We start from the raw sequence: 18,701 nt of genomic DNA on the forward strand, positions 1-18,701 counted from the left end.
ACCGTCCTTATCTGGCTGCAACGACGACTCAGCACCCTTCTTTGAACCAAGGGATCTCAAAGCCAGTACGACCAGCGGGGATCATGCCAGCATCCCATCAGCGTCATCCCCGGTCCCCTTGTCCAGTCAATCCTCGCGCCGTTCTCGGAGGTCCAGTGCGGCATCCTCTGCATCCGATCTTAATTTGCGCCCAATTCTCAACTCGGTCTTCGGACAGGTAAGGAAGGGTCTTTACTGATGAATAGGCATAGGCCTTGAAGTTAATGGTTTTCATGTTCATGTTCATTGTCAAGTGTTCTAGTTCCAGTCCAGAATATATTTATTTGATCTTGCTGCGAGTCAATCATATACTCCTTCAAATTATTGGTTCGAGTTTAGCTGCAGTTGGCCAAGATTGGCCTAGTTTCTTGAATTTCATTATGGACACTGAAAACACTGTACCATGATTATGATTACTCAAACTGCATTAAAAGAGCATAATTTGTAGACTGTACTGGCACACCTTCCAGTAACAGTTCTGAGATGCATCTGAACACAATTCAAAACCATATTTAGTAGCCTAGGTGGTTGAGTGCACACCTGCACCGCTCACCTGTGCCTTTGCCATGACAAGGATATCTTTCAAATCAGGGCAATTCGGCCTCTTATTACTCATCAACACTTTTTTGATAATGTAGCCTACTTAGGATGTTTTCAAAATTCCATTCCATTTGATTTTGCATCACTACAACCACAAAGATTGAAGCTAGTATTTTCTATCCCCATTGGTATCTGATGTAGGCTTAATGCTAAACGGAAGTGTTAATTTACATCAGATAAAAGATATTAGCATATATTTATATTCACACAAAAAGCTATCTCTTTCTCTTTCGTTTTTTTGAACTAGTCACTTTGAAATGTCTCCTCATGAATGAGAGAAGTAGCCTTGGATCTCAAGCCTAGTGGCCCATAGGGCAGGAGCCTATCTCCTGGTTCCTTAGCGTGAGGCACCTTGATGTATAAGTACACGCTAGTGTGATGCAGCGACTTCCCCCAATCCAACCCTTGATGCTGAATGCCAAGCAGTGAGGCAAAAGGCACCATGGTTTTTATAGTCTTTGGTAGGACTTAATGCAGAATTTGGATGAATGTCCTCATCCACTGGAATATGTAGAGAGTGGGTCGTATGCCCACCTCCCTTGTTCTCTGTAAAGCGCATTGTGTTGCCTCTGGGTATGAAATGAGCTATACAAATAAAGCTTTGATTGATTGATTGATCCATTATTATTGACTTATGCGCAAAATAGCCACATGAATAAAACGACACCCAATAGGGATTATGTTTTGGCTCATAAAAGTATAAGTACTGAGCAGTTTTGAGTGTGTATGTGTGTGTGTGTGCATGTGTGTGTGTGTGTGAGAGAGAGAGAGAGAGAGAGAGAGTATAGGGACAGGATCTTCCTTTTTAATTTCCTCCATCTTCCCCTTTCTCTCTTCATTCTTATTTTTCCTGCCTTCTTGCTTGCCCCCTCCCCCATCACTCTCTCGTTCTCTCTCCCTCATTCTCTCTTTCCACCCATCTCTCACTCTCTCTTATTACTGTCATAGTCATTTCCACTCACACTCACACTGGGAACTAAGTGGCTCACTTCTCTCTCTCATATATGTGCAGTGCCTCTGTCTCCACATGGGCCAGTCTCCAGTCTGTGCTAGTTAGCCTCTACACCAAACCATAGCTAGTCTCTACTAGAGAAGGACCCTTTTGGTCTTTTCAAACTCTTTTGCAAACACGTTTTCTTAACCATGGGGAACTGCATAAAGTTTCCTCTTAGAAATCTCTCCAAGAAGGTAAGCGTGTCTTTGTTGTGCTGCTTTGTAGCGCGCGCCCTTCCTTTCTTCTGAAGCATTCTCTACATCTCTGTACGTGACACGTCTGTAAGTGTCTGTACATGGTCATGTCGTGTGTAAAACTGAATTTAAATTACCTTAAATGGGGCATTGAACATTAATGTTTGGTCTTCAGTTATAATATCAGAGCATTCAAATAGAAAAGCACTCATACAGTATTACTAAAACCTATTACATTTATATTACTTATTATAATTATTAAAATATCACAGTCTGCACATAAGTTATACTGTGAGTGCGTTTCTATTTGAAAGCTCTGACTTTGGCAGTGTACGGAGATAGTTCAAAAGGAAACATTTTCTGTTATGGAGAATGCTGCATGATGAGCACATGTTTTTCTGTCTTCTTATCTGTCAGACCGTGGTCTCTCATCCACTAGCTTCTCCCCCCTCTCACATGTGTGTTTACACTGACTTTGACATTGTATAGGTCTGATGTGACTGTCTACACAATGGCCGGTAAACCGTTATGATGAATGAATGGAAAGTTGGCCACATGCTTTTTATTGATGCGGACACAGTCATCATCACCTTGTCTGTCTGTCTGTCTGTCTGTCTGTCTGTCTCTCTCTCTCTCTCTCTCGTTCCCTCTTCCTTAGTCTATGTGTATCTCAAAGAATTTTTGAACACACATTACAATTTACAGACCAATTTATATCAATGAATGATTTAACACTTCCTATCCCACTGGCACTGTTTATTTTATGTTATGACTTTATCAGTCACACAGTCTTCATATGTGAAAGGGCCGTGTTGAAATTATCACCTCAGTGAATGAGGAGGCAGGAGCAGGATGAAGGGCATATGGCTGATAAAGCTGTTGTGTATCCTATCGGGATTAGTGCTTTCACCCCTATTGCAATTACTAGGCCCCAATACACACATTCCCTCTCAACTCTACTTCTTGTGTACCAGGGAGGGGGTCATAGGGCCTATCAGGAGCCCATCTTGGTCCTAGCACAAAGCTGCACTATCATGCACCACATAATGGGGCCAGTCTGCATCTTCCTGCACAAGGGCCTGGCTGATAGCAAGCAGGCTGTACGTAAGTCTGGACACACACAAACTTTAACACACAATTTTAAAATGTATATACTGACATGACACTGAACATGTCATTGTTTTAAATTAAGAACATCACTGTGTTTCAATATTCTCATTGTGTGTGTGTGTGTATAAGAAATCCAATTCAATAACGGGTATTACAGAAACAGCATTGTTATCGGTGAGACCGTGAATAGGGTAGTTGTCATTGTGCATTGCTGTTTGTCATGATTGATATAATCGATTAATAGACTGTAAACTAGGATTGATTGATTGAGGAATCTGATGTTTGCTTGGTTTGTTCAATCGGTTATCAGTTAGACTGTACAGAGACATGTGCTTCTTTGGGCCCATTTGCTGTGACAACAGTTCCGCTCCGGCAGTTCTGTGGGCCTGACGTCACAGCTGATGCTGCGTTTACACTGCTCATTGCTCTCATTGTTAACCCCTAAGGTTTCTGGGATGTGTCTCTCCCTCTCTGTGGTGCTACATATCCTTTAAAGGTTGTTCTCATTGTAAGCAAGAGCTGAAAAAATAACACAGTTACATTCTTTTGTGAACAACACTGCTGTTTCCTGGTATGCTCTCTGTCAGGATGCTGGGTAGTCTAACCTTGTGTCTATTAAAGTGTTTGAAAACATTCCAGTGACATCACTCCTTACTATAAAGAGTCTCTACCTTGCCTGAATTTGACCACTATAGACTATAGAGTATTGTCATGGAGCAGCCTGCTGGTTCAACTTCTAATGAGGTCACTATGGGAATGTCTTGTTGAGATACAGTATATGATTTACATAGATTTCATCTGCACTTGTTTTTACTAATATGTAGGCTACATTGTACAATTCTGATTTGGTTTACTGATGCCATCTTTTGTTATATTTTTGTTTTATTTATTAGGACAGAGAGCTGAGGCCAGAGGAGGTAGACGGTAAGTTGTGTTTAATGTTTCTGTGCTCTTTTGTCTACAGTGGTACTGCGAGTAGCATGAGTCTTAATAGTCATATTCTCTCTCTCTCTCTCTCTCTCTCTCTCTCTCTCTCTCTCTCTCTCTCTATCACTCCACAGAGTTGCGAGAGGCTTTTAAGGAGTTTGATAAGGACAAGGATGGTTTCATTGGCTGCAAAGACCTTGGAAATTGTATGAGAACCATGGGATACATGCCTACTGAAATGGAATTGATAGAACTGAGCCAACAGATCAACATGAATTGTAAGAATGTTGTTATTATTATCATTATTGTTTATTTATTGATATTTTTATTGATGTTGTTATGTTATGTATATTTATTTTAAGCATTGTATAACATGTATTGCCTTTCCTTCAGCCTACATTACATTTCACTGTATCATATCCCCCTTCTGTTTTTTTTAAGTGGGAGGGCATGTTGATTTTGAGGACTTTGTGGAGTTGATGGGCCCAAAACTTCTTGCTGAAACTGCAGACATGATTGGTGTGAAAGAGCTAAGGGATGCTTTCAAAGAGGTGATGACATGAATGGAAGAGAAAGAGGACAGAGAGTAGTTCTGTCTTTCTTTGTTTTTTAATTCAGTTCATATATTGATATCCTGATTGGGATTTCCTTCCCTTCTCCTATTTCTTCTGATGACCCTCTGCTCTTTTCAGTTTGACACCAACGGGGACGGAGCGATTAGCACAGCTGAGCTCAGAGAGGCTATGAGGAAGTTGCTAGGACAACAGGTGAGGTTTGAGAGGTATGTCTGAGACATATGTCTGATTCTGTACCTCTCTGTGGTGCCAGAAATTCACAGGTTCACTGGTTTTGAATATGAGGGCAGGTGAACATATTACTGTATATACTAATTTAAGGGGAGATTAAAGAATACAAACGCAATGCTTTTATGAATGTTCTTCTGATACAACCAATGTATGTATGCCTTCATGTATGTTTTCATCTCATACTGCACTGTAGGTTGGTCACAGGGACCTGGAGGATATTCTGAAGGATATTGACTTGAATGGGGATGGGCATATTGACTTTGAAGGTAATGTCCGAAATTTGGATCATTTTTGAACATGCCGTAAAAAAAACAGTCTTCATTGGGGAAATTAGGATGTTTTCATGATTAGTTTCCCATTCCATGGTTCTGGTTGTTTATGATTCACTCACATGTGTCTATCAAGTGGTGCTAAAAGTAAACTCAATCCTGCAGTAATTATTACTATATCACAATTATATTTAGTTTTCTGGCATGGAATTCTAAATTTGTACACATCTCACTCTCTTTTCACAGAGTTTGTACAAATGATGTCTCGCTGAGAGGTAGTGGGGTGGTAAATATGACTTCAATCTACAGTATTTATATTGAATGTGAACCTCAGCCCATCTGTCATTATTGACTGAGAAAAGAGGACATGCTAAGAACTCTGAGCCATCTTTTCCTGAGAAACACTGGAATCAAAGTATTAACCTCTCTGGAGAAACTGATGACCTCACAGTTTTACTCAAAATATTTCTGTTCTATAAAAAAGGCCCACAGTCCAGTTGAGACAGAATCTACTGTAGCAGGTTGACCCGGTTATGGGATCTGCCACTTCACAGACTGTAACCTACACTGTAGGTGTAGCCTGTTGTAGGATTGCTTTGTTTGAGATTTAAATGGCGATATTATGTGTCAACCTGTATCCTAAGGGTGTTATTTGCATTACTGTGAGAGAGTGGATGTTTGTTTTTAGCCTACATGTTTGTAGATAATGTAGCCTATGTATGATGTAAAAAAAAAATTGCACATATTTCCAGCTGTAATTGTATTACCTTAACCTACCATCCCCTTAGGCGATAATATGAAATGCTGCTGCTTCATTGGAAATTAATCCTTGCTATGAACCAAAGAACTCAGTGAGCAGCGTTGCACCTTAATTTGTTTGGCTCATTCTTCCTGGCCATGTGTGATAAATTGTGATGTCATACTGTGCGTACTTGCTCTCATGAAAATAACTAATGATAAACATATAAACATCTGATGCTATGGGCAGGCTATGAGGACCTCAACCGAAGGAGTATCTCTTATGCTCACATATTTGTGCACTGATCAACATTTTGGTGGTTTATGTGTAGCCTACATAACGGTTTGTTAGTCTGTCTGTCTGTTGGTATCGTTGGACAAATAGTGTAAGGTAGGCTATGTGTCTATGTGTTGGTATAGTTGTACAAATAAGTGCAAGTTCATAATTGTTGCTATTTCTATGCATGCCAAAGACACTTTTCATTTGAAATAAAAGTATGTAGATCCATATTTGTGAGACTCAACTGAAAATAAGACATAAGAGGGCTCCACCTTGTGGATTTATCGGGAAACACCCCACTGGGCTTTGAGTCACACGCGATTACTGGTCATACAACGGGTAGTCCCGACCTCGCAATCTGATTGGTTAAGAGCCGTTGTATATTCACGATATACCACGGGCAAAGCTTCTTTACCGATCTATGTGAAATTGCGCCAATTATTACTGCCTGTAAAATGTTAATTCCATTGCATAACCGTCTGTTGGTTACATTACGGTTTCGCCTCAAGAAACATCTAATGTCAATTTTGAGTTGTTGTATCCGTCCTGTAGCCCACCACTCTGGTTATCGTCACCACTTTTACAACTCGCAGTTACACAGCAAAGGTAGGCTACACTTCGTTCATGGCTAGCTAGGTTGAGTACCTGTTTTGGTTGTTAGGGCTCATTGTTCGTCCTGTTGAAACTCTAGCAACGTGATAGTTTTAAGAAACCTTTCTAAACTGAGTTCACTAAAATCGATATTGACATTGAAATAGTAGGTATTTATCCCATAAATGTTTCCCGATGATGTAACCGTTGTATAAAAGCAATAAATCACTCGAGCATTATGGTACATGGCCAATATAGGCCTACCACGAGTTGTGCTGGTCGACGGCACGAGGCCTATGACCACAGCACAACCCAAATTGGCCATATACCACACCCTCTCATGAGTTATTGCTTCACTGAAATTATAGGCTATTTAAAAAATACAGTTAGAAATTGTGAATATCTAGGCCTACAGAATACTGTAAGAAAAGAAGCCGCCTTTGCTTTTGGCTAGGTATCCAGCACAGATCATTCATCAAGACACGTCCCATTAGTCAGGTGTCTACTCCTTTAACATTATCAACAACCTTTTTTTGACACATTTTGACTAGTCAGAATTTTTATTCAAGATATTTTTAATGTCATTCTGACTAGTCAAAACGACAGTTAGAGATATCTATAACTCAGTTGTGACTAGTCAAAACTCAAATTTTAGATATCTGCAACGTCATTTCGCCTAGTAGTTTCAAACTACTTTTGCCATTCACGTGTATGGGGTACGTCATTACAGATATCTACATATTCAGTTGTGGATATCCACAATGTGAATTGCAGATATCTATAACCGAATTATGACTAGGTGTAATTCCAGTTTCAGATATCTACTATTTAATTCTGACTAGTCACAATTCCAATTAAAGATATCTACAACTAAATTCAAGATATCTTAAACTTAATTTTAATTTATAATGGCAAAAGTAGGTGAAATGACGTTGCAGATATCTAAAATTAGAGTTTTGCCTAGTCAAAACATAATTAAAGATATCCTGAATTAGAGTTTTGACTAGGCAACATTATGTTGCAGATATCAGCAACGAATATCCAGTCTACGTAATAAATGTTAAAACGGCTTGCCATAGTGGGACACATAATTGAAGGTCTTCTCTGCTAAATTATTTGACTGACATAATCTTACCACCGGGATAATGGGCCGTTGCAGTTGCAGTACAGGTAGGACTCCAAACTTCCTGGCGAGCGTTTGCTGTTACTATGACAACGTCTGGTTCATTCATTCTTTTTCGACAAATCCAGAATGCACCGCGTGCACTCGCTGCGTTGGACTCTCGTGATTGGACAACATTTTCAGACATACCATGCATGTACTGTGAGGGGCGTCCAGATGTATGTAGAAAATATATCGACTCGTGTTGAGTGTTGTTATGGTATTTTGCTGAAATAAATATTCCTTAGATGGTTTATAGTAATAGTGGATATATTAATGCATCATCATGGACACATTTTCCCATATTATTCAAATTGTTAGTCTTTCGTTTACCTGTCCTGTCCTTAGATAGAGACGTGGAACTGCCGTAGCTTAAACCATTCCATCTGAGAAGGAGATTTAGTAAGGTTTGGCATTGGTAGGTTATTCAGACACAGGGCATAATACATTGTAGTAATGAACGTTAGGATTCAATACATGTTTTAATCAAAATGGTATTAATGTTCTATGTTTCCATTGTTCTGAGTTGGAATTGACATGAATAGTCGAATCTAGAATTCCCCGCCGGAGGGAACTTGTAACATTATATCGCTTCCGCATTTTGCCAGCAGAACAGCCTCCCTCTCAGTCAAACTTGATTACACCTGTAACATCGCCCCCTTTTCATTTTCATTACACTGAACGTTTACCTTTGATCGTCGTACATAAAGCAAATGTCTGAAATGGTGATGGTAGTGGACTATTGGACTAAGTCCTTTAGATTTCCTTGAGAATTAGTTAATGAATACGACCTAAGTGTACAAATAATGTACAAATGATGTGTATTTCAATTAATACTCTCATTGGATAAGTGTCTTTCACTCACGTTACAGGAAACTATCATGTTTGGTCACACCCTCTTCTCAGCAGCCGCTCTAACGTTCATGCACATTGTATGGAAGTCAACGTCAGTCTTACCTATCGGCTGTCAATGGTCGCTGCACTATAGATTGTGGAATAGTTTATATACAATTTGCAGGACTGGGCATTCGAGGCAAGTTGCAACAAGAATTATCTGAAAGAAAACCTGGTGTTCCGCATTATAGCAAGCAAAACACGGGATAGACGAAGTAATTCTGGCTGACAGGTAACGTTAACGTCAGTTAGCCTGCTAGCCACTGCTAGCCAAGCTTCTAAATGAAATGGGGTGGCATTGGCAAGGCCATTGGGGCCGGTTATGTTGTCACTGAACGTAAATTTGTGCAATTCTGTGACATTTTCACAATAAAGCAGTTGATTCAATGCGTAGCTTTCATAGGGAATTATTGAATTGGCTAGGGCTGTTGCTACAGCTTGGTATGCTAACTAGCTAGCTAAATATATTTGACTGGCTGATCTGGGGAATGGTGGGAGGGTTTATGTTGTCGTGTATCTAGCTAGCAGTTTCAGTCAGCTAGCTTACAACTATTGATGCCTTCCCTCACACAGCTTCAACGGACCAACTGGTGTGTTTGCTTGTCCAAAACTGTGTATGGCAATGCGGCGGGTCACGGTGCCATTGGTCGCCGGGCTGGTCGCGGCGGTGCTGTCGCTGTTGGCTGAACAGTGTTGGTCGGACGGTGGGGGCCCTACTCTCGCTGAACGGGTTATTTGGGCAGTAAATGCCGGCGGCGAGTCGCACACAGACATGCATGGCATTAATTTCAAGAAGGATCCCTTGGAAGGAAAGGTTGGGAAAGGTGAGTTTTGGGTAGTCATCATCATGGGGGACTGCCTTGCTCTGTGTTTAGCGATTTAAAGTAGCTAATGTAACCTGTACCAATCACATGCATGATTTGACTTCCGCATTAAACCCAGCCCATTGAATACTTGGTGGAGGAACCAACCCTCAAAAAGAGCTTTAGTTTAACAAAACGGGACATTGTTTTTTCATATCTTTAATATGTCCCCTTCATTAAATGGATTGTCCCGAGTTTTACTTTTCCTTCAAAAGTCATGATATTCATCCGTGAAGTGACTTACCCCATAGGCTAAAAAAGTGCAAAAAACGCCTACCCTCAAAGAGGGAATTACACGATAATCCTTTGTCATTTTCTACCAGATGGTTGTTTTTACATCATACTTGAAGATGGTCTACAGGTAGAATCCCTACATCCCAAAGCAATCAGGATGCCAATATTTGGTTCTATTTTGAATCAGCAGTCTTATTTTTCATAACTTTGACTTATCCCCTTCATAAAATGAATGATCAGACTTTTTACTTGTTTTGAAAAAGCCATGAAATTCCTCAATAAAGTGATTCACCACATTTGCAAAAAAAGAGCCAAAAACTCCAAGGAGTTCCAAGGTAATTCTGCATCATTTCCCATCTACTGGTGTGATTTACTTTATATTTTCACAGATTGTCTACAGGTAGAACCCTAACACCCCAAAAGTGCCAATATTATTGTATTGTGAAACAGCAGGCTTTTATAGACTACTATGCCGTGTTAGACAGATACGTCAAAGTTTTTTTTTCTGAGTTACTTCTAATCCTGGTGTAATAATACTGTAAAATGTCTTCATACAACTGCTTAATAACAGGGAATACAATTTGCTACCATGTTTTCACCCACTTAATATTCATATGGAATCTAGATGACGATAAGGTTATATCTCATACACCTTAATGCAGGGGGAATGACAAATATTGTTATATTGGCAGCCTTCAATATGGTAGTCAGTCAGGCAGTATGGGTTAAGTACACACAGTGGAATACAAATCATGAATCAAGTGCTTATTCTCAGTTTAATTTTTTTAGTTACTTTTGATATTTAGAAATCAACAAACTATTTGAGCAGTGAGGGAGGAACTGAATAATTACTGGTCAAATTTTTTTCCAGGGGGGTGAATCAGTCACTAGCATTAGTGTCTGACAGTCTATGGAAGTATCGGTATCGGTATCATTGCAATAGAGATGGATGAGATCTCTCAGCTTTCGGTGCAGGCTCCTTTTTGAAAAGGACTGGCTGTAGTGATACATCATCTTTTAGTATCCAACCTTTTCCAACTGAATTCCAAAGGAGGGGTTTAGCGACAGGACTGTGGCACCATATACCAGTTTGGTACATCGCCGGTAGGACGTGCTGTTCAAAAGCATCTTCAGTGGGAGGCAGATGTGAGACTGGTATGTCTGTTGATGTGAGATAGACCTACATAAAAATAGGTAAATCCACAGCTTTCAATAAACTTGACGAGCACATAAATGAGCTTCAAGATCTGATTGCTTGACTGATTGCCTTCCAGAGGCTCTACCGGTTGCAAGAAAATATGCTATTCATCTCTATGGTTCAAAAAATAAGGAAAAGGGCCAGCCATGTACCACTCTTGATGAGCTCCGTTGCTTTCTTGCATCAACCACAGACATGCCAGTTGTACGTCTGTAATTTTACAGTATGATTGTGTGTGCATTAATGTGCAGGGTTGTGTGATGCGTAGTGCAGTAGATCTGTGGTAGTAGTGCTTGTAGTTAGTGCATGCTGCATGCCGCTTCTGCTTGCCACTCTGCTTTCAGCTACCGCCACCGGCTAGCCCTCCTCAGTGAGGGTGAAAAGAGGAGCCGAGTGCGTAAGTCTCCTTCTGCCGGTAAAAAGCCACTCCACCGCCAAGACTCCTACAGTGCCTCCCCGCGGCCACACATGGTAACTGGGTACTTCGCGGTCCCAGGCTAAACTGTAGGGGATCTCGGAGCAACAGTGGGCCCCAGAGGCAAGGCGCGCAGGCCCACCTGTGTGCGGACATACCCTGGCTCCTGCCAACCACTGTCCCAGCTATGTGCAAATAGCATTGTCAGATGGGGCTCATAGCCATTGTAGGCAACCCATCTAGGAGAAAGTCACTCCGAACAAAAAACACAGGTGCTGCTCGCACCTGGCTCCGCACTGTATACCATCTGGAGGTGTGGAGCACAGGCGGATGAGGGCTTTAAGCCCAAAACGGCCTGAGTAGAGCTGTGAGGAGTTGCGCCCCACAGTCCTTAACTAGCATTGTAAAGCCTGACAATGGAGACACCGATCATCGAGAATCCTATACTTCCAGCGGCGGGAGTCCGCAGGAACCAAGCAGCAGACAGTGGTGCTGGTCCTCCCTTGGGGGGACACTATGACGACTGGACCCCAAACCCTCTCCATTGGAGAGGAAGAGCTCTATCTGACCAGAGCCCCCTGTCCAATGCACTCTTGCGCTGTAGGAGACAATTTATTATGGGAACCTTCAACGCAAACACAGTAAGGGAGGAGACATGGCTAGAGGAACTAGCACACTGTGTTGGTGAGAGGGGAGTGGAGATCCTGTGAGTCCAGGAGCACAGGAGAGTGCACACTGACTAGGGGTGTAACAATATATCGTGCCACAATATATCGTGATACAGAAACTTCACAATACTTATCGTCAAGGTGAAAACAGTATCGTGATATGTTTATTGTATATCAGTGAACACTGGCTACACAATGCTGGCAACAAACATGTCTTTTGGCTAGGCCTATCCATGATATAACAGTTAAGCTCTAAATTCACAAAGTGTATTGGAGTAGAAATGTGGAGAAATGCACTATTGGTGTGAACAGCAGCGCTACTGCAACGCTTCACACCTGCCCTTAGTATATCGTATCGTAATCGTCAACCCAATATCGTGTATTGTATCGTGAGATTAGTGTATCGTTACACCCCTAACACTGACCAGCCAATTGTATACCGCAGAGTATGTTCGTTCATCACCTCATCTGCATGGCGGAATGACGCCCAGCCGGCCACAGGTGGCGTGGGGCTATGATGAGCCCTCAAGCACGAAAAGCTCTTTGTAGGGTGCAGCAACACACAGACAGGATCCTTATCGCTGACTTTGAGGGGAACCCGGTAACAACTGTCATGAGTGTGTACTCTCCCACCAACGCAGCACCAGTTGAGGAAGTGGAGAAGTTCTACGAGGACCTAAGCACAGCAATCCACCATGTGCCGGCTCACAACTTCCTGATAATCCTGGGGGACTTCAATGCAAGGCTCGGACCAGAACATGCACCCATCACATACCACAACACCACCAATCGCAACGGAGTACATCTAACTGCTCTGCTCACGGAACACAAGCTCCTGGCCGCCAACACCTTGTTCCCTAAGAGAATGGGCAAGAGATGGACATTCCAGGACCGAGCTACCAGTATGCTACGTCAGCTGGACTACATACTGGTAAGAAGGAAATGGAGGACGTCCATCCTCAACGCAGAGTAGTACAGTACGTTCGACTCTGTTCAGCTCCGACCACCGTGTGGTCTCTGTGAGGCTGCGTCTGAGCCTGAGGGTCCCCCAAGAACATCCTGAGGCCTCGGCCCGACTGGGAGGCCTTCGAGGCCCCAACCTCCAGGCCGGCTACACGGTGGAGGTGAGAAGTTGCTTACAACTGCAGGCCGAAGAGGAGAAGCCTCGGACAACATATGGGCAGTTTCTTGCTGCTAACGAGGAGGCAACAAGGAGTTGGGTGCTGACAAAGGGGAGACTCAGAGCCTCCCCCAGATCCAAGCACCCGGAGGTCATGAGGGCTCGGGCACGGATGGAAGAGGCGCGTAGAAGCTTCGAGGAAGAGGGGACCCCAGAGAGTCAGGAGGTGTTGAACGAGGCCAAACAGCAGCTGTTCAACACCTACGACAGGATCAAAGGGGAGGAGCTGATGGAGAAGGTGAGGAAGGTGGAGGCGGTGTTAGCGAACGACAGTACAAGGAGTCATGGAAGGACATTAACAAGATGAGTGGCGCAAGAGGTCGAGGGAGGGACAACTAGCAGGCTGCAGCCCAGAGGAGAGAGTGGCCTGGTTCACCCACTTCCGGGATCTCCTAGGCACACACCCGACAGTGGAAGGAGCTGAGGAAGAAATACCTGCAGTCCTCACAAATCTTGTGATTGACGCTGGCCCCTTTACAGCTAAGGAGTTTGCCACAGCGAAGTCTGCTCTGAAGCAAGGGAAAAGTGCTGGGCTGGATTGCATCCCCCCAGAGGTCCCTAAGAACTGTGAACTGTGATCAGTCCTGTGTTTTATTGATTTCAAAAAAGCATTTGACTCAATACACAGAGGTGTGATGGTGAAAATCCTTAAGGCCTACGGGGTCCCTCCTAACCTACTCCGGGCCATAGAGGCCATGTACAGGGGCACAAGAGCCAGAGTGGTAACCCCAGATGGCAACAGTGAGGAGTTCGACATCCTAGCAGTGGTGCTACAGGGGGACACTTTTGCCCCCTTCCTCTTCATTGTAGCCCTGGAGCCTGGACTACGCGCTTAGGAAAGCCATCAGTGGGCAGGAGCAGGCGCTTGGCTTCATAATAACACCTAGGAAGTCTAGAAGAAACCCCGCTGTAGTCCTGGCAGACCTGGACTATGCAGATGACATCTTTCTGTTGTCCAACCATGTAGAGCAGGCACAGGAGCTCTTGAACAGAGTAGAGGCAGAATGTGCCAGGGTTGGCCTCAGGTTGAATGCAAAGAAGACTGAGGCAATCACTTACAACACCCCCCTGGACCACACACCTCTCAAGACAGCAGGGGGCAATCCTCTAGCAGAAGTTAATGACTTCAAATACCTGGGTTCCTGGGTCAACTCATTAGAACAGGACCTTAAGGTAAGAAAAGCGCTGGCATGGAGGGCACTGAATGGCATGAATAGTGTGTGGAACTCCAATCTCCCTCGACACATCAAACTGAACTTCTTCCATGCGACCGTGGAGTCTGTCCTCCTATACGGCTGTGAAACTTGGACGCTGAAGCCCACCCTGCAGAAGTCTCAAGCATCTGTATGGGGGGTTACCAAAGCTGAGTGAGAAAGTGGCATCCAGGAGGATGAAACTTGCTGGCCACTGCCACAGACCTCGTGAACTCCCAGCCAGCAAGCTGGTGCTCTGGGAGCCAACACACGGGCACCGATTAAGAGGACGTCCCACACCAACATTGTGTGTTCTGCGGAACTGGATGGATGTATGGACGACCGAGATGATTGGAGACTTCGCTGTCAAGCTCGTCTGAGGACGACCTAATGAATTACCCCAGGATTAGAAGTAACTAAAAAAAAACATATCTGTCTGTAACACGGCCTAGTAGTCTATAAAAGCCTGCTGATTCACAATACAATAATATTGTGACACTTTGTTTTTTGGGGGGTGTTAGGGTTCTACCTGTAGACAATCCGTGGAAATATAAAGTAAATCCAACCAGTAGATTGGAAATGATGCAGGATTACCTTGGAACTCCTTTTTCAGGCCAGGCCTGGAGTATTCGGCTCTTTTTTGCAAATGTGGTGAATCTCTTTATTGAAGAATTTCATGTCTTTTTCAAAACTTAAAAAAAAGTAAAAAGTCTGATCATTCATTTTATGAAGGGGATAAGTCAAAGTTATTAAAAAATAAGGTCAGGTTTTGTTCTATTCTTGATGGAAGAGTAGGACCAGGATTAAAAGTGAATATTCCTCATACAAAATAACTTTTTGCTCTTTCCGCCTATAATAAGGCCTTATATAGGAGGCTGCTGATTCAAAATAGAACCAAATATTGGCATCCTGGTTGATTAGAGATGTAGGGACACTACCTGTAGACTATCTGTGCAAGTATGATGTAAAAACAACCATCTGGTACAAAATGATAAAGGATTATCTTGTTATTCCCTCTTTCAGGTAAGGCGTTTTTTTGCACTTTTTTGGCCTATGGGGTAAGTCACTTCATGGATGAATTTCATGACTTTTGCAGTAAAAGTCAACTTTAAAAAAAAATACTTGGGACAATCCATTTCATGAAGGGGACATATTAAAGATATGAAAAAACAATGTCCTGTTTGGTTCTACCCCGGGGAGGGGTATCTCCAAATTTTGAGGGTTTGGTTCCTCCACTAACTCGGCATAGAGCGTTGAGATCTAATATATGTCCATGTTTGATCAATACATCCATGGTTGAGATTAACAACCCATAGACTAACTACGGAAATGTTATAAATTCAGCTCCTCTGTTTTTATAAACCAGTCAAAATGACAGAAATAATTTGGGGGCAAAACTTTGATCACAAAAATGTCATAAAAAGAGTCTGGTAGGCCTCAGTGTATAGGAGAGAGGATATTTGGCATGTGTATCTCTTCTCAGCTTTCTTGGTTGTCATATTGAGCATATAAAGTAACATGGCAAGTTTGATATCATGAAAGGGCAGTGTCATCCAGTAATATGCGTCTGTTTACAAAATTAGTTTCACTATGCAAAAAAAACAATACCATAGGTTTTTATTGTCTAATGCATATGTGAAGTGTTTTGGGTACACATGAACTTGATTGGTTTTTAATCTGCAATTATACCCTTTTTATTTCCCCCTAGCATCAGATTATGGGGTGCGCTTGCCCATCCTACGCTCTAGCCAAGAGGACCAGATTCTCTATCAGACAGAACGCTACAATGAGGACACTTTTGGATATGAGGTGCCAATTCGAGAGGAAGGAGACTATATACTTGTCATGAAGTATGCAGAGGTCTACTTTGCACAGTCTCAACAAAAGGTACTAAATCTTTCTCTTCAGAGAGTAGCCTTTCCCTCTTTAATACTGTCAGTTCCTGCTTTCTTGTATATAGGCCTTATATTATGTCTGAAATTATTTCATCAGGTATTTGATGTGCGTCTCAATGGACACGTAGTGGTGAAAGACTTGGATATCTTTGAGAGGGTGGGTCACAGTACAGCTCATGATGAGATAGTGCCCTTCTCCATACGCCGTGGGAAGCTGAGTGTGCAGGGGGAGGTGTCAACCTTCAACGGCAAGCTCACTGTGGAGTTTGTCAAGGTAAATTGAGTCAACTTAAGTGTGAACTACTTTGTGTTTCTCATATTTTTATGTCCTCTATTCATGATTCCTGACATTACTGGTATGTTTGTTTGTTTTTTACAGATGGTAATACCTTCCTTACTTCTTGACCAAAGTCCTTATCTGTACTGTCAAGTAATAACCTGCCCTATGTTTTTCAGGGTTATTATGACAACCCCAAGGTCTGTGCTCTCTATGTGATGAAGGGGACATTGGAGGGTGAGATTCAACAGAACAGTATCCAGTGTAATTTTACTGTGAAATGTGTATTATTCGCTGTCTTCTTCTAACTACCCCTACCATACTTCTCTCTTCCTACTCATTGTATTCCATTGGCATGGTTTGTACTGAATTATGTTACCTGCCCCCTCCCCTTTTAATTTCTTAAAATGTAGATGTACCAAAACTGCAGCCTCACCCTGGGCTAGAGAAACGAGAAGAGGAGGAGGAGGAGGAAGAGGATAGTGAGGGAGGAGAGGAGGGTGGTAAGAAGAGTGCCTCAGCAGCTCCCAAGTACAGGGTCCAGTCAGGCCCCCGAACACCAAACCCCTACGCAGCTGACAATAGCAGCCTTATGTTCCCAATCCTGGTGGCATTTGGGGTTTTCATCCCTACACTCTTCTGCCTCTGTCGGCTGTGAGAACATGAGCTAGAGGGGACAACAGGGGGAATGATGGACAAGAGACTGTGAAGAGGTGGGAGGGGGGGGTCAAAGTGACAACAGACACAGGGAAAGGCACACAGACAGGAGAGAGCACGTGAGCCATGGGGAGAACCAAGATAACAGAGGACAAACGAGAGACAATTACAATTTGGAATGCAGGGCAGACTGCAGGATGAAATGCCTTCCTCACTGACTTAAAGGTTGCGTAGAGAAAGGGGGATGGAGAAACCGAACGTATGTATGTGTGTGTGCGTGTTTTACATCTGGCACTCCAATGACACAATTCGGCAATGTTACACCTAAACAATCATAAAGACATAAGGCTGGTACTCACCACTTTCAAGACAGGATTCAAACCGCATCACTATATTGACAGCAGGTGTTGAGTAGTGATTGGCCAATTGCTCACAGTCCCTCCTGTACAAAAGAATAGGGTTGGATTTGGTGTTATTTGGATTTGGTGTAGTGAGCTGCTGTGCTGATAAACAATAGTTGCACTCAGCATTTGGTTAAATATTTTACCGTAGGGGATGATACCCAGAAAATGTTAAGGTTGGGAATTCAAGAGGTTATTTTGTCTGGAAAAAAATGTGTAATGTAAGAGCTTGGTGAACATTTGCAGAACAGCCAATTTGGTAGGGTAGGATTTAGAATCTTGTTTTTGACATCCCTTTTTTGTTTTGTTTTCTCACAATTTGCAAACGTGTTATGTTTAATATGAAGCTAAATGGATACAGATGCTGTGCCATTATTTGTTGAGGAAAATACAACATACTGGTGATTTCAACATTGATTTACTGTAGTAGCATGTCTTTGCAGAGCATTAATGTATTGCCTAATCTTTTCATTTCAGGCTGATTGGGCATTCTCACAAATCTAAATTGAGTTACACTAATCTGTTGCTTAAGAAATCCATTAGTTCCTCAGTGGGAGTACCCAATTAATTGCTGCCTCATAGTACAATAGCAATGCAAGTGTCCTCAGGACTGTTTTAACAAGTTAGATCACTTCAAGTTCACTTAATGCGCTAGATCTTTGTGCTATCATTTTCCTTTTCAGACAGCTAGACTGTTAAATTAGCTAAAATGACAGGGTAAAAAACAACTTTTGCAGTTAGTGAAAGGCCATATTTGAAGGGTTCTGTGAAACTGCTGTGAGATTTACCTAGATTAATTTGCCATGGTAAAATCAAAGAGAGACCTAGTAACTTAACCAATTACCAATGGACTGGTGCAGGTCCCTTGTCTGGATCCTGGCAAAAACTAGCTTACAGACAAAAACCATCTCCTGTTATATTAACTGCCTTTTCCACTCATTTTATGATTGTGCATGCCTGCCTTATTTCGTTTCACCAAAGAGTGTTTTTGTGTTGTATTTTATTTTTATAATACCTGGGCGCCTAATTCACAATTCATAACACTCTTTGATCAATATGCTTTTTTGCTGTAGTGAAGGTTCCTTTTTCATGTCATTGGTGCTGTAGTGATTAAAA

General features: G+C 42.4%; 2 protein-coding genes across 2 annotated transcripts; both read left to right on the top strand.

The window, feature by feature from the left end:
* Positions 1 to 1,782: 1,782 nt before the first annotated feature.
* On the top strand, positions 1,783 to 5,211 carry cabp1a (calcium binding protein 1a; the record flags this gene model as incomplete). Its single annotated transcript, XM_084457510.1, has 7 exons — positions 1,783 to 1,827; positions 3,831 to 3,861; positions 3,999 to 4,142; positions 4,306 to 4,415; positions 4,557 to 4,631; positions 4,864 to 4,936; positions 5,186 to 5,211. The coding sequence occupies 7 exons, from the start codon at positions 1,783 to 1,785 to the stop codon at positions 5,209 to 5,211; spliced, it is 504 nt and encodes a 167-aa protein (XP_084313636.1).
* Positions 5,212 to 8,709: 3,498 nt separating this feature from the next.
* On the top strand, positions 8,710 to 17,185 carry mlec (malectin; the record flags this gene model as incomplete). The annotated part of the gene is made up of 6 exons (XM_084456759.1): positions 8,710 to 8,836; positions 9,178 to 9,428; positions 16,064 to 16,242; positions 16,348 to 16,524; positions 16,707 to 16,764; positions 16,941 to 17,185. Exons 2-6 carry the CDS (start codon positions 9,221 to 9,223, stop codon positions 17,183 to 17,185), a joined length of 867 nt encoding a protein of 288 aa, XP_084312885.1. The 5' UTR covers positions 8,710 to 8,836; positions 9,178 to 9,220.
* Positions 17,186 to 18,701: the final 1,516 nt, after the last annotated feature.

The sequence above is a fragment of the Borostomias antarcticus genome (assembly GCF_949987555.1).
Source record: "Borostomias antarcticus genome assembly, chromosome: 23".
In the NCBI taxonomy this organism is placed as follows: Eukaryota; Metazoa; Chordata; class Actinopteri; order Stomiiformes; family Stomiidae; genus Borostomias; species Borostomias antarcticus.